The 15,582-nt window shown below is 32.7% G+C and overlaps 1 protein-coding gene and 2 long non-coding RNA genes across 3 annotated transcripts in view; 1 reads left to right on the forward strand and 2 right to left on the reverse strand.

Annotated features, from left to right (window-relative positions):
• Positions 1–371: 371 nt before the first annotated feature.
• LOC108912365 lies at positions 372–1,012 on the reverse strand. The gene is made up of 2 exons (XR_001964538.1): positions 853–1,012; positions 372–620 (listed from the first exon to the last, which is right to left on the reverse strand). It is a non-coding gene; the product is annotated as an uncharacterized LOC108912365 (long non-coding RNA).
• Positions 1,013–4,498: 3,486 nt separating this feature from the next.
• On the reverse strand, positions 4,499–5,097 carry LOC108912360. Its single transcript, XR_001964535.1, has 2 exons — positions 5,051–5,097; positions 4,499–4,790 (listed from the first exon to the last, which is right to left on the reverse strand). It is a non-coding gene; the product is annotated as an uncharacterized LOC108912360 (long non-coding RNA).
• Positions 5,098–13,278: 8,181 nt separating this feature from the next.
• The window catches only part of LOC111691730 (protein ALP1-like), a 39,516-nt gene continuing 37,212 nt past the window's right edge, over positions 13,279–15,582 (forward strand). Inside the window, exons 1-2 of the mRNA XM_023454989.1 lie at positions 13,279–13,524; positions 14,521–14,979. Coding sequence (XP_023310757.1) covers positions 13,279–13,524; positions 14,521–14,979 — 705 coding nt within the window. The remainder of the gene's footprint in view (positions 13,525–14,520; positions 14,980–15,582) is intronic.

The following is a 15,582-nucleotide window of genomic DNA, read 5'->3' on the forward strand; positions in this document are numbered from 1 at the left end:
GGATTATACTGAATCAATATAATTTCACATGTTAAGATACTATAAAAATAAAAATCAAAATATTTTTATTATTATTCCTTATCACAATTTCTGTTTATAAACATTCGTAAATATATGTTGAAGGGAAGAATTGATAGCAGTTGTACATCAAATATTGTCTATAGCAAAAGTAATAACATGTTTGCTCTTTCTCGCATATCAAGAGTATTTTTATATAGTATAGTATGTACCTACTACTTGAATATCATGGTATAAAAGGTACAACTTCCATAGGAAATCTTCTTTTAATCTCAGCTAATGATTTAAAAATGTTTCTCGATAGTTCCTAAAAACTGTCAATGACCACAAAATGTTGAAATAAAATATTCAAATAATTCGCTTAACACTTTATTTTATTAATACATAAATAATACATAAAGAAAGTGCAAGACTATCTTCATTTACAGTAACCAGCTACCCAGCCAGGTTGTTTGTGACAGTATCCTGAACAGCAGTTCCCTTGACGTCCGTCAGGTTGGCAACCGTTACGGTTGGCAATGCAAGCATTAGCAGTCTGATGAAGAGCCACAAGGGCGAAGACGACAATGAAGAAAAGGTTGAAGAATTTCATCTTAAATGATCTGAAAATGAATATAAAATTGTTTTAGGTTTTTGTTGACCATTACTTAATTACGAAGACAAAATTGTAAAAAAATAAAAAAAATGAAGATCAACCGGCAAGGATTGCTGAATGGAGATAAAATTGATATTTGAATGCAAACTAACAAATATCTATGTACTAAGCACAGTTATAATATTGGCGCACCATAGAAACCAAAATAATGATATTATCAGTTAAAAAATGGTACTTACTGTTAATGAACTGATGAATTCACGACAATAACTGATGTATGTTAAAGAATTTTTTTCGTATTTATAGTACCATTTTGTTTGTTGCGTGCGAAGTATTAAGGACCAAACGAGAAACCTCTGACCCCCGAAATTCTATTAATTATTGTTTGCTTATTAGATGTCAGTGTTGAAAATATTGTTGTGCGGTTTTTCCATTTTTGGGCTTGATAGGAAATGTGTTGCTTTGTGATAAGAAATGGTCAATAAATAAATAGGTCTGTTATTTGCATGCGTTATTAACGTGTTGAAGTATTGCATATCTATTAAAAATTTGACCTACGTTCAATATTGTTTACTGTAACGTCGCCAAATTTTATTAAATTATTGTTTATTGTTTCTTTTTTTGGCAGACGGTGAAAGTCCTAAAAATATACAGGGTGTCTCGGTACTTGATGCAAAAAAGTCGAGTACAAGTAGACAAGGTCAAAATAATATCAGTTCTTCATATAATTTTTTTTCATACGGACCTTCGTTAACAAGTTACGGGCCCTCAAAGGTGAAAATTAAAAAGTTATTTTTATTTACAGTTTCTAAAATATTAACTTTAGCATGACGCAAATTTGATGATCGATGACATATGCGTACAACTTGATTTTAATGTTGTAAGTGAAACTTCATTATGCCCGGAACGCCAGGGACGCATTTTGCCCAGAATTTTTGCATGTATGACGATCGCACTCTGCCTGTATCAAAAATAATCCCGGCGCGGTGCCTACACCATTTTGTGTAGAAACAAATAACATTCGTAGACTTAGGAAGTGTGTGGAGGTGGAAAGTGCCCATATTGAAAATGTATTTTGATAGTTTTCTTTCTTTTAAATAATTTTTTTAACTTTAACTTATCCTTGTTTTCTATTTTGTGTTATGTGTAAAGTGTGTTTGTCAAATTTTGTTAGTGAAAATTACAGTAGCAGAAAGTAAGATTTTCTAGGCACTTATTTTAAAAATATGTACTCTTCTAACATAGTAATTAAGTACAATTAATAATTAAAAACAAAAAAATGGTGGAGGCGCCGCTCAATGTGCACTGTGACATAAAATCATAAATATTTCTTAAACTGTTAATTTTGCCGAGTTGAACCAAGAGGGTATTTTCGTTTGGCAAATTCTTCAGGGAACTTATTTTTTCTACATGCAGATTGTGATCGTCATCTATGCAAAAATTATGGGTTGATAACTATTGGGTATAGTCCGTCCCTGGCGTTCTGGACATATTGAAGTTTCACTTAAACATCCAAAACAAGCTGTACCCATGTGTTATCGATCACCAAATTTGCATCATGTTAATGGTTTAGAGACTGTAAAATAAAAATAGGTAACTTTAATTTTCACCTTTCAGGTGAAAAAAAAATTATATGAGGTACTGATATTATTTTGACCTCATCTATCTGTACTCCACTTTTTTGTATTAAGTAGCGGGACACCCTGTTTAGTTTCGCAAAAGCATTAGAGAAATTTGGGAATATAGTTTGAAAATATCCTGTATATACAGGATGTCTCATAGCTCTACCAACATCAAGCAGTAGGTATGCCAATTATTAAATTTAATAGTTCTACCAGTACCTATTAAGGAAATTTAACTTTAAAAAATTTTTTACTTTCACAAATTTTTTGAAAAAATAACGTTTTTGAGAAAATCGGGATACAACCGGTTTAAAATTAACAAATCACTTTAAAGTCCCCCAGAGAAAAAAACCACATATATTCAGATCTGGTGATCCTGGTGGCCAATTTTCTGGACAACTGCTTCCTTGTCCTATCCATCTATTCGAGAACTGCTGATTCAAGAAGTCTCGTACATAAACACTAAAAAGCGGTGGAGCACCATCGTGCATGAACATGGGGTGATGCTTACCCTTGCTTGGGGGGGGGGGTGAATGTGGCGGACTCAAAAATACCAGCAAAGGATGTCCCCCTTTAATCTAAAATCGACGGGTCTGAGCTACAATCTTGACGCAGTTCCTGAAAATGGCTCTGTTTCGTTTTCATTTGGCCACCCTGTATAAGTGCTCTCTAACCTGTTGTACGGTATAATAATGACCTACCCAATGTATCAACAATACAACAGTATACAGATGGAAACAAATATAACTAACAACAAAGTTAAATTTATATCAAGATCTCAAGAAGCTGTTAATTTTTGTAAACGAATGATATTATTGCTAAAAACATTGACGTTGTGCATATAGTGAATGTTACAACATTAAAATAGAACTTAACCAAATCAGTTTATTCACATTTCAAAATTTCAGTTGGACGGGCAACTTTTATTTCAAACACGTATTTATTATTTAATTTCTGCCTAATTTCTAATCCTGAATTTCTAAAATTCTGTTTAATCATCGGATGTCAAGGTCTACAATAAGCTGTACATTTTAATTAAGTGGTTGAAACGACTTTACATTATTTAAGAAAAGCCAGTTATTTTTTCTACAAAGTATTTTAAAAGTTATGTTTTTGAATCAATGAATACAAACTGCTTTAAAAAAATAATTAGTTTCTTATTTTATTTACGGTTTGTAACTTTTAAAGATTGCTAAAGTAAAGTATAGCGAGGCCAAACAATATTTTTTTCGATACAACTTTCACACATTGAGGCAATGAACATATGCTTCGAAATATTTTCGTCAACATGTTACTCCCACATTAGATATGTTTTCCAGATAAATATCTCATTAGTATCTGTTCTGATGAGTATTGTAGTAGAAAGTAATGATGGATGTTTTAAACTGTTTATGTTTTTAAAATTATTTAGATAAAACAAATGTTTATAAACATTCGTAAATGTGTGTTGAGGTCAATAAATTGATGATAAATAATAATGCCTTGAAGATTGTCCACATTTTCTAATGTATTTTGAATGTTTATATAATGTAGGTTCCACTTACTACTTAAATACATACCATTTGAATAGCCTGATATAAAATTTCCAGATTTTTAAATGAAAAAGTTTTGGCAATTTCAAATATTTTTGCATTAAATATTTTGAACCTGTAAAGAAGCACACTTAAAACGAAGAAATATAATAATTAGTATATCGTGACACTGTCTAATGTAATACTATAGACAGACATTCGAAATAAGAATATGAGATCTCTAGTTTTTTGATGATTTTACACCAATTTATTGATTTCACTATGTTAGGTACATACATTTTCAATAATACTTTTGACAAATCATTTTTTATTTTATAGAATTATTAACGTCAACTATGCGTATTGTGTTATTATTTTAACATATCCAGATATTCGGTATCAAAGACTACATACATATAACTTACTTCTAGGATAATTTGAGAAATGTTTGTAGAATTAAGCTGTATTCTATTCTCTAAAATTATTTATTTTGGCATAGCTTTAGTCACCCATGAAAATAAATAAAATATTAATCAAATACAAAGAACATATTTTTTATTCGTCCAGTTCTGTTTTTAATGTGAAATTTATATCTAGATTATAATGGGTTTTATCAAATTTGCTTCACTGATGGCAAAAAAAAACAAAAATAAACCAATGTTGTGATAGCTTAATATCTGTAAGGCAATATACTTAAAGTTTTTGAGAATAATATAAATATTATCGTTAGTAATGATAATGAAATACTAATATAATATGTTTGCCTTTTTTTTATTAATATCATTTTGGTACATATTATAAGCGATTAAATATTTGGTAACACATAAGTAATATACATATAAAAAAGTTCCATTTTATCTCCTTCTGCAGTAACCAGCAACCCATCCAGGTTGCTTGTGGCAGTATCCTGAACAACAGTTTCCTTGGCGTCCGTCAGGTTGGCAACCGTTACCATTTTTAATACAGGCATAGGCAGTCTGTTGAAGGGCCACAAAGGCGAAGATGACAACGAAGAAGAGGTTGAAGAATTTCATATTGATTTTCCTGAAAATTAGACACCATACTGTATTATTGAAACAGTTATTGAATTTAATTTGATACAAACAAATGATTTGCAATTTAGGAAGAATTTTTCGGAAAATAAAAATAAAATATTTTAAATTAAAAAAAAAGCAATATATAGGTACATCACACTATAACAATCATATACTAAATATGTATTTTAATATTATAGCAAAGCAGAATGTATAAAGCGTCAAAGATGAAATATTTTTTATTAATGAGATAATAGAAGTAATGCTTACTATTAGTGAAGCGATGGATATACAGCAACAACTGACTTGTGTTGACAATTCTTCGAGAATATATAGTAATTTTAATATCTGAATAATATAAACATAAACAAATTATTAAGGACCTTACTGAAGAAATCTCTGGAACCCTGGAATTTCTACCAGTTGTTTATTTGTTACTGACCAGTTCTTGAAAATTTATCGGTTGGTTTTCCCGATTTCGTTTTCGATAGGGGTGTCAGTTGTCTTGTCGTATCGTAGCGCATATAATAAGAATTTATACATACAATCAATGAGTAATTTGCTTCGTTTATTTTCAAAAAAGTCAAATTCATTGAAAAATAATATTATTTGCTTGATATTTCAAAGGAATAAAAATAATTCGAAAAATTTCTGTTAAGGTTAGTTACAAAACTATCCTTATTTACAACCGATTTTGATGAAACTTATGAAGATCCTTATGGTATGATTAATGCCTACAATTTTATTCCATTATCTTAACCAGAAAGAAACTTATTTTAAAAAATATCCTAATGATAAGACTCCTTTGGAGCCATATCTCAGTAACGGTGCTCCGGAGGACCATGTTTATAGGAACTTTTTTTACTACTTTTGGCTCTACTTTCACCTCCTCAAATTTTCCAAACACGCTGTATACATAGATTAATATAAAAAAGTACATAAATCAACAGGGTCTTCCCTTTTTAATTGAAATTTAAATACACAGACGTATCTATTAATATTATCACGTCGCCACGGTAGCGCAGTCGGTCGAGAGTGCGGTGGCAAGCATTTCTCGGCTAGGCTTCCTACTCTGGTCCGGGTTCGATCCCCGGTGTCGGCACTGGCAATGTCGATGGATAATGGGTGTTTGTCCGCGTTTTTTCAAGTGTAGCCCCCTTCCGCACAAGCCTTTGGCTTTTGGATTTGGGGGTTGTCTCATTTCTGTGGTGTATTTCATGTTTTATCAAAATAATAACTTTGTACACATACACCGTGTCCACCTAGTGCGCGTAAGTCCAATATCTAGGTTAATAAAAGATATAACTTAATTTTTTTTTCTACAGAGTTGCCTACTTTCCTGAGCTGCACAAAATGAAAATGTATTTGAATATACAGGGTGTTCAGTTTTTCCTGGGCAGGTACCAGCTTAATTTTTTTTAATGGAAACCTATATTTTTATGACATTATCGAATTCTACATGGAAAATTAAAGGGACTTTGTGTTATGATCCCTATTAAAATATTGATAGTTTTGGAGATAATCGACTTTTCATTTTTTTTCTTATGTTTCGTCACTTCTAGTAGTTGACATAATTATGATTGTATGACAGCTAGAATTTTTTTTCAGGAACTGTAGAGTGAAGATGGCTCTTTCAAAAAACGTATCAAAAGTTGACCTGCGATATACAGGGGGCAAAAAAAAATCGTGCCAAACCTGATAATTTAAAAATTTGAAAAATCTCGACTTTTTTTCAAATAGAACACCCTGTGTTTTATGATTTCATTAGATGCCTTTCTGTAGACCCTACAATTTTTTAATAGCTTTCCCTATACCTATGTTGCGTAGTTTTTGAAAAAAAAAAAAAAACATTTTTATGTAAAATACTGGATTTGCGCCCGTGCAAGTGATTCTTGAAAATAGAATAACTCCGACAATTAGAGTTATTTATTAATTAAATTTGGCATAGGTAATTTAAATGCAATGAAATTTAACCAGTCAAATCTGCAAAAATTCATACAGGGTGTTTGAAAACGTGTGTACTGTGATGTTGAAGTTGAATTTACTCAAAAATTTCAAACGGTACACCTTGTATATTATTACATTAATAGATGCAGAATCCATTAAATTTACTTTAAAATGATACTATAGTTGCCTATATCCAAAGTCAACAGTTCCTGTGTAAATTGAAAATTATTGATTTAATGCATTTCAACTAATTACAATTAGAACTATCAACAGTGCCAAATATGTAAAAATGTTGATGATTTTAAAGGAAATTAATTTTTAAAGAGTGAAAGTGGAAAAAATAACGAAAGCCGTAAGTGATAAGGATGAATTTACTCCGAATGGTAAATATAAAAAAAATCAAACAGTGGACGGAACTAGAGCTTCTTGATTTCAGCCGTAAACATCAGAGTATTTATCATCAGATATGAAAAATAAAAAAATTTGACTAAACGGACAAAGAGTACCATATACCGAAAACGGGAATACGAGTTTCGAAAATATTTTTCTTGGAATGTAGAATATTCTTTAGTATATTGCACAAATGTTCAAGGACTAATGAATGAATGAACTGAAGCCAGATATTTATAATGGAAAATAATGAATAATAATAATAATAATAATAATAATAATAATAATAATAATAATAATAATAATAATAATAATAATATCTCTACTCCTCATTCTAATTACGAGAATTAGCCCAGAAGTCGGAGACTTGTGCGGGAGAGGAGGCGGCATATTATTATTACGCAGGCCGCATTTGCGCCCAGGAACGACTTATGTTGGTAGGCCCTAACCACCATTCAGTGCAGGAATGAGGGAAACCTGGAAAACCTCATTAATTAGGGGGGCGGTCAAATGCCAACCGGTGTCAATCTCTCACATTGACCCAAGCCAACATTCTTCCACCCTACCATACCTGCACAGAGGGCGCCAATCCTCCGTACAAGTATAGATAATCTACGGTCACCGGCCGAGGGATTCGAAACCCGGGCAGTTCGACACATCGATTTAAGTACTGACGCCTTAAACCGTGCGGCTATCGACCGATCAATGAATGTTCATAAATTCCTGTAAATTCCTCAAGAAAGAACTGCATATCCTTTTCACCTTCCATTCCATAAATCGTGAAAACTCGGTTTCGTAAATTTTCCTCGATTTAGCTTTCAATTATTTTAGTGATCTACTTTCGCAACTTCTACTAATTCCGGTGGTGTAAGAGAAAATTCTAAATCAGAAATGTCCATTTTTGATCTTTGAATAATTAAAATAACTAATAAATTCTGATTTTAGTATATTGTAATAATATATCACGCTGGGAGACAAACACAACATGGAGCTAAAATCTAATACTTTTTTCCCTTGTATAATAAATAACAATTTATTTGGTCCTATTAACACGTTTGTGTACTTAAAATGATGCAGCATTTCTGACGGCTCCATCGTCTTAAGCGTGTTAAATACAGGTGATTTATCACACTATGTTAATAAGTAAGTATGTGAATTTTTTTGTATGCCTGTGTAATTTGAGAAATGAAATGAGAAATAATTAAAATTCTCTAAAATTATTTTTTGTGGCATAGTTTTAGCCACCTGTAAAAAATAAATAAAATATTAATCAAATGCAAAGAGCGTATTTTTTTTAGTTGTTTCTTAGCATCTGATTTATGTGTAGATTATCAGTGTTATCAAATTTACTTCACTGAGGACAAAAAAAAACAAAAATAAACCCATGCTGTAATAGCTTAACATATTTACGGCATATGCTTGAAAGTTTTTGAGATTAATATTAATATTATCGCCAGTAATGAAATACTAATATATGTTTAGCATTTTTTTTATTAAAATTATTCTATAAGCGTTTAAATTTTTGGTAACACATAAGTAATATATTTATAAAAAAAGTTCCATTTTATCTCCTTTTGCAGTAGCCAGCTACCCATCCAGGTTGCTTGTGACAGTATCCTGAACAACAGTTTCCTTGACGTCCATCAGGTTGGCAACCGTTACCATTTTTAATACAGGCATAGGCAGTCTGTTGAAGGGCCACAAGGGCGAAAATGACAACGAAGAAGAGGTTGAAGAATTTCATGTTGATTTCTCTGAAAATTACACAACACACTGTATAAGCTAGCTGTGATATTTTATTTCCCAAACAGTTACTGATTTAATTTGATACAAATAAATGATTTGCTTAATTTACGAACTTCGGAAAATAAAAATAATATCTTTTGAATTTAATAAAAAGAATATACATAATATAACAATTAAATAGAGGTTATTTTAGATATCAAAGGAAAGTAGAATGTACTAATGCGTCAATGATGAAAATAATTTTATCAATGAGATAATAGAATAATAATACTTACTATTAGTGAAGCAATGGTTATACAGCAACAACTGATTTGTGTTGACAATTCTTCGAGTATATATATAGTAACTTAATATCTGCGTAATACAAACAGATTATTAAGGACAAAACCTCTGGAACCCTGGAATTTCTACCAATTATTTATTTATTACTGACCAGTTCTTAAAAACTCATTGCTTGGTTTTCCCGATTTCGTTTTCGATAAGGGTGTCAGTTGTCTTGTCGTATCGTAGCGCATCTGACAAACAATCAGTGAGTAATTTGCATCGTTTATTTTTATCATTAGTATGCATTTACTAGGATAAAAAAGTAAATAAATCTACAGGGTCCCCCCTTTTTAATGTATTAACTTTAACAGTTCATAGACGTATTTATTTTGAACAAAAAACCTAGACGCAGGGTCGGATTTATTTATTTTTACCTTTTTATAGTTGTATCCAATGTTCTTGAAAAATGGCATATAAACCGTTTCCGTACAACCACCAGGGGCGTAGTAGCCACTGTTCTTTTTTTTTAATAGAATTTTCAACTTAAGTTTTTTTTGGAAAACGAAACGCTGTTCTTGAAAAATTAAAGGGTCAATGACATTATCACATTGTAAATAAAATCAATCCCCTTGATTATTTTTCCTAGAGTCATATGAAACAGCAGAATTATGCTTCTTCAACAAATACAAGGGAGAAACTAATATAATACATTAAAAATTCTGCACCATCCATTATGATAGCTTATTTATCAAACTCAAGGTCATTATTGTGTAGATGCTAGTTATGTTTCGAATAGAAGGACATCCAATTTGTACATCTTTAATTTCTGCTCACTACTACTTATATTCTCCTGTCGTTACAGTTTGTTATTAAATAAAACAAATTTATATTTATAGTTGAAATAATTTTTCAGTTCAATTTAAATTTTGTGTAATCTTTATGTGCACTAAAATGATTTAACGACATTATTTACTCAGAACCTTTTTATTTTATGACAGTTTTGTAGGAACAGCTTTTTTTAAATTGATTAATTCATAGGAAGAGAAATTCAATTTAAAAAAAAGACACCAACTATTCGTCTACCAGGAAACTGGTAGTTGTACTGACTGTTTTTTAGATATTACGAAAAAAATTGAAAAAAAATAAATTCGACTCGGTTAGGAAGCAATTGACGACCTATATCCACATGAAATTTCTTGTTAAAACAAAGTCCTCTAGCAACTGTTAAAGTAAAAATATAAAAAGGGAACACTGTATAGACATATTTACTGTTTTATAAATATTTTTTTCTATATTTCAGGAAGCTTCAATTTTAATTCGGACTTTCTTTTATTTCAACAAGGTGATTTAAAATAAACGTAAACAAACTTCTAGAGTACATAAAAAATAAAAAAATATGGAATAAATATGTTGTCTAAGATCCCCTTAAATCAACAAAATGTAACAAAAAGTCTAATGGCTTTTGCGACTAGTACCACATTAATATGAAACAACACAAAAATAGGTTTAATTTTTTTTTGAGTTGTTAGATAGAAATTGGAATTTTCCCAGTATTATACCGAAATTTAAAAATTTCATTTCGAACAATATGTTGGCCTTCAGTGGTAGGTGTACGGTGTACAACAAAAGTTATCTATCAAGTTATTATCTAAAATGGTTCAAAAGTTGCAGTCAAAATAAGTTCACCCTTTATATCGACAAATTTTACCCATTGGTAGTCGCCTAAATTGCCGCATCCTATTATAGTATTTACAGACTTCCTTGAAAGGTTCTGTAAAAGCATAACTGTAAATGAGTGTGGGTGAGATACAACCTACAAAATGTCATATCTTAAATGTAACTGTAATGCTTACTGACACAAAGTAGTACTTTTACCTACTGATGAGAATGACTTGTTTGCAAATGCGAAATAAACTTTTTCAGTAATTAGGGAATTGGTTTTTTAACTGTGAGATATGTAATAAAAGAAGAAAAATATCAACTTAATATTTCGAAATAAAGTGATATATCAAAGTCCCATTAATTTTTTGAGTTCCATCTATTCCTGAATTTTTTCAGGATTAAAGTGGGACACCCTGTTGTATTTTAAGCGAAATATCGTATGCCCTAGATAACGAACCTCTGGCCTGGGATTTCTACCAGTATTTAACTGTGCTCAATTCATAATAATTTGTTGCGTTCTGTGGGCGGATTTTCCATCGGTGAGAGAGGTAGGAGGCTATCAACAAATAAGATTGTGAACTCGTACAGGGTCATTCATCTCATACAGACACATTACTAGGGGGTCATACTTTAAAAGCCAATAAATAATTGTAAATACAATTTTTCGGAGCACTTTCTTAATAATTAAAATTCGTTTCAGTGAAATTATGAGTAGAATAAGTTTAATTTTGTCTTCTAATATTTTGTGTACATACTTTAAAAGCATAGTTTAGGATCCATGTCTGGTAATGCTTTGTGTGTTTTTTTAACAATAAATGGGATAAATCAGGCAGGGTACTTGCATTGCCTAATGTAATAAGATTTATTATACAGTGAAAGGAACAAATTGGTATAAAATTCAGGTAATTATTTTGTGGAAAAACGCTCGGACACGTCGATTAGTATTTTTAGTTGCGAATTTTTTGACAAGAAAATTGTATACAGTGGTTCTCAAGAAAACATTATTTTTTGTATAATACTATGCCATTTTTGAATTGTACGGTAAATTCTGAACAATTTTTGTATAATATACCATATTTCTAAAATCAGCGGTTTTCGTAATAATGACTAATGAATAATGAATAATGAGTGTTTGAAAATTGATATTTTGAAATAACAGGTGGTCTATGGGAGCGGGAAGTTTTGAAAATATTATTATTTCAATACTATACATAGATTGCCGCGGATTTGTTTGACAAATTATCTGTCATTTTATGCCATTTAGTAATCATGGAACAGTGGTCCGGCAAACAACGTAGTTTTGTGATTAAGTCTTACTACAAAAATAATGATTGTGTGGTCACAGCATAGGGGCAATTTCGAATTAATTTCAACATTTCTCGTCACGGGAGTGTTCCATCTGCCCATGCCATAAAGGAGTGGGTTCGTAAATTTGAAGATACTGGATCAGCTGGAAATGTCAAACATAAGGGACCAAACAGAAGTGTCAGAAGTCTTGAAAACATTGATCGCGTTAAAGCATCTGTAGAGCGCAATCCAAAACGTTCAAGTCAAAAACAAAGCCAGGCCTTGGGCTTATCAAGGACAACTCTTCTTAAAATTTTACACAAGGATCTCAAATTTCATCCTTACAAATTCCAGATTGTCCAAGCATTGAAACCAACAGATCTTCCTGTTCGCCTACATTTTGCTGAAACGATGCTACAGCAGGAACTTGACGTTTACAATTTATGGATGTTTGATGAAGCACATTTCCATTTATCTGGGTATACCAATACCAATAAACAAAACAGCCGTTATTGGGCTTTGGAAAATCCACAAGAATTTCATCAACAGCCGTTACACAGCCCCAAGGTAACAGTATGGTGCGCAATATCTTCAATGGGATCGTAGGTCCCTATTTTTTTGGGGATCACAATGAAAATGCTTTAACAGTCAATGCTGCACGCTATACTGTTATTAACCAGTTCATTACACAGCTACTGAATATGTTTCCACAGAACAATAGCTGGTTCCAGCAAGATGGCGCTACCTCACATACCGCAAGAGCATCAATGGATTCCGTGCAAAGATTGTTTCCAGGTCGTGTTATCTCCTGACACGGAGACATTGAGTGGCCCCCAAGATCGCCAGATCTTACAGCATGCGACTACTTTTTGTGGGGCTATCTAAAGCCGGGTCCAGACGCTAGGTTTTCAACAACGTTTTACCTACGCAGTTATAAAACGAGAACAAAACGATGCAAATCAAACGCGTCCACACGGTGTAGATATATTTGCGCAATTTTCGCGAGATCGACCATGGAAGAAGTACTGCTCTGGTCAATTTATGCATGTTGTCTTGCAAGAAAAAAGCAAATAGAACGTTTCAAACGTACCCGGCGTTCAAAATGGTCAAGAAACTGGCTTCTAAAAAAAGATCACTTTCCCCACGTTAGACTACTGCGTGAATTGCGTGATGAACAGAATGACTGGCGAAACTATTTGAGAATGGACGTAGACACATACACTAATTTATTGGAATTAGTAAAACCGTATATTACGAAAGAAAATACTTGTATGAGAACAGCAATATCACCACATGAAAGGCTGACAGCAACTTTGAGATTCCTAGCAACTGGCAGAAGTTATAAGGACCTGGAATTTACAACAATAATGTCCAAACAATCATTAAGTGAAATCGTTCCTGAAACATGTGAAGCTATCTATAATGTGCTGAGAAATGTGTACATGAAGGTAGGTCATTATATAATTGCATTACAATTTTTATTCGCAACATAATAGTGTTTTCGTATAATATAAATACAAACAAAAACTACAAATAACAAAAATAGTTTACAAAAAAATTGGCTGAATAAATAATGTACTTCAGTACCTATTCAGTTTGTTTGAAATTTTGAAAAGTAGTCTGCAGTAGAAGAGTTGTCATGATGAGATCTAATAACTTCAGAAGGCGCTTCAGCATCTCGTTCAGTTAAATTTTGTGGCATTTGTTGTGCTTGTCTAGCTTGTGGCAGCAAGAAATGCTGGTCTTTTGCCTGATCACTTTGCTGTGGGATGATGTGTGGAACTTGCTGCATTTGCCGAAGTGTTTGTTGCTCCTGAGAGTGTCTAGATTGTTGTTGTGTGATGTAGTGATGTGACATAGGCTGCGAGAAGGGCTCATATTGTCCAGTTTGTGGGGGTATAATATGTGACAATCCCAATTGTATAGACATATTCGCTTGCCACCCATTCTGTCCACTTATTAAATCGAAATCATGCCGTCGATGGCTGACATCAACAATTTGAAAATTTCTGCTTAGCGAACCCATCTCCGCTTCGAATAAAATGTCGGATATTAGTTTCTGAGCAAACTTGCTCTGTTGGCTATTGACGCCTCGGAGTTTATTACCCACATACTTTCCAAACACATCGAAATCATCATCTGCCTTTAACGATTCCAGTTTCTTTCCTACCAGCGCCATCACTTCAGTAGTACTGTCATCATTTGAAAAACCCTTTCTCTTGCGAGATGAAGACTGTGACGTGGAAGTACTGCGGGACATTAGTCTACTATAACTGGGGGTTGATGTTTCAGAAACAGTAGCTGAAGTTGCTGGCCCTCCATCGCGTCCAGCATCAGCATCACTCTCATGTGCATCTGCCTCAAGCTGAAAAGATTAATGAATTATTAATTTGTAATTTGTATTAAGTATTTTGTAGTTAACATTTTATGTAATTTTTTTTCAGTTTCCGAAGACCGAAGCGGAGTGGTTAGAAGTTGCAACTGAATTCGAAAGAAAGTGGCGAAAGAGGCAGTTCCCTCATTGTTTGGGGTCGATTGATGGCAAGCATGTGAAGATTGTGCCGCCTAAAGGAAGTGGATCGTATTACTTCAATTACAAAAAAACTCACAGTATTGTTCTTATGGCAATAGCTAATGCGAATTGCGAATTTCTATATTGTGATGTAGGCACAAACGGCAGGATTTCAGATGGTGGAGTCATAAATAATAACAAATTTTTTGAAAAGCTCGTTAACAACGAGCTGAGAATTCCAGGAGCCCGGTGCATTACAAATTCAAAGGAAGTTCTAGGATATGTCTTTATTGGTGATGAAGCCTTTGCTATGCGTCCAGAGTTACTTAAGCCGTATCGGCGAGAAGCACTGACCAAGGAGCGAAGAATTTTCAATTACCGCCTGTCAAGGGCGAGGCGTGTTGTTGAAAACACATTCGGAATTTTAGTTTCACGATTTCGTATTTTTTTCACAAGTATTAATTTGAAGCTGGATAACATTGATACGGTAGTTCTTGCGTGTTGCACTTTACATAACTTTTTGCGCAGACAATCCCCCCAGAAGTATACACCTCCTGAAAGTATGGATCGGGAAAATATTGCTGAATGTAGTGTTGAATTAGGTGAAAGATGTCACCCCGAAATATTACACGATCTTCAACGTGGAACAAGAGGCCAAATTTTGAACAGTGCTATCGTGGTTAGAGATAAATTCAAAGACTACTTTAACAATGAGGGGGCTGTGCCTTGGCAAGATCAATTTGTAAACTTAAATAATTAACATATAGACCAGGGTTGATAATTTTAAAAGACATACAAATTAAGTACAGGATGAAACCTGTTGGATAAGGTAGAAAATATCGTGTTGATAACGAAAAAAAAAAAATTAGAATGAATCCGAGGTACGGGGGATGAAATGGGGTGTACTTTTAGGGCAAAGTGCACCCCATTTCATACCCTTTACCTCGGATTCATTCTAATTTATTTTTTTCGTTATTAGTACGATATTTTCTAC

Source organism: Anoplophora glabripennis, unplaced genomic scaffold, assembly GCF_000390285.2.
Source record: "Anoplophora glabripennis isolate ALB-LARVAE unplaced genomic scaffold, Agla_2.0 scaffold454, whole genome shotgun sequence".
Taxonomy (NCBI): Eukaryota; Metazoa; Arthropoda; class Insecta; order Coleoptera; family Cerambycidae; genus Anoplophora; species Anoplophora glabripennis.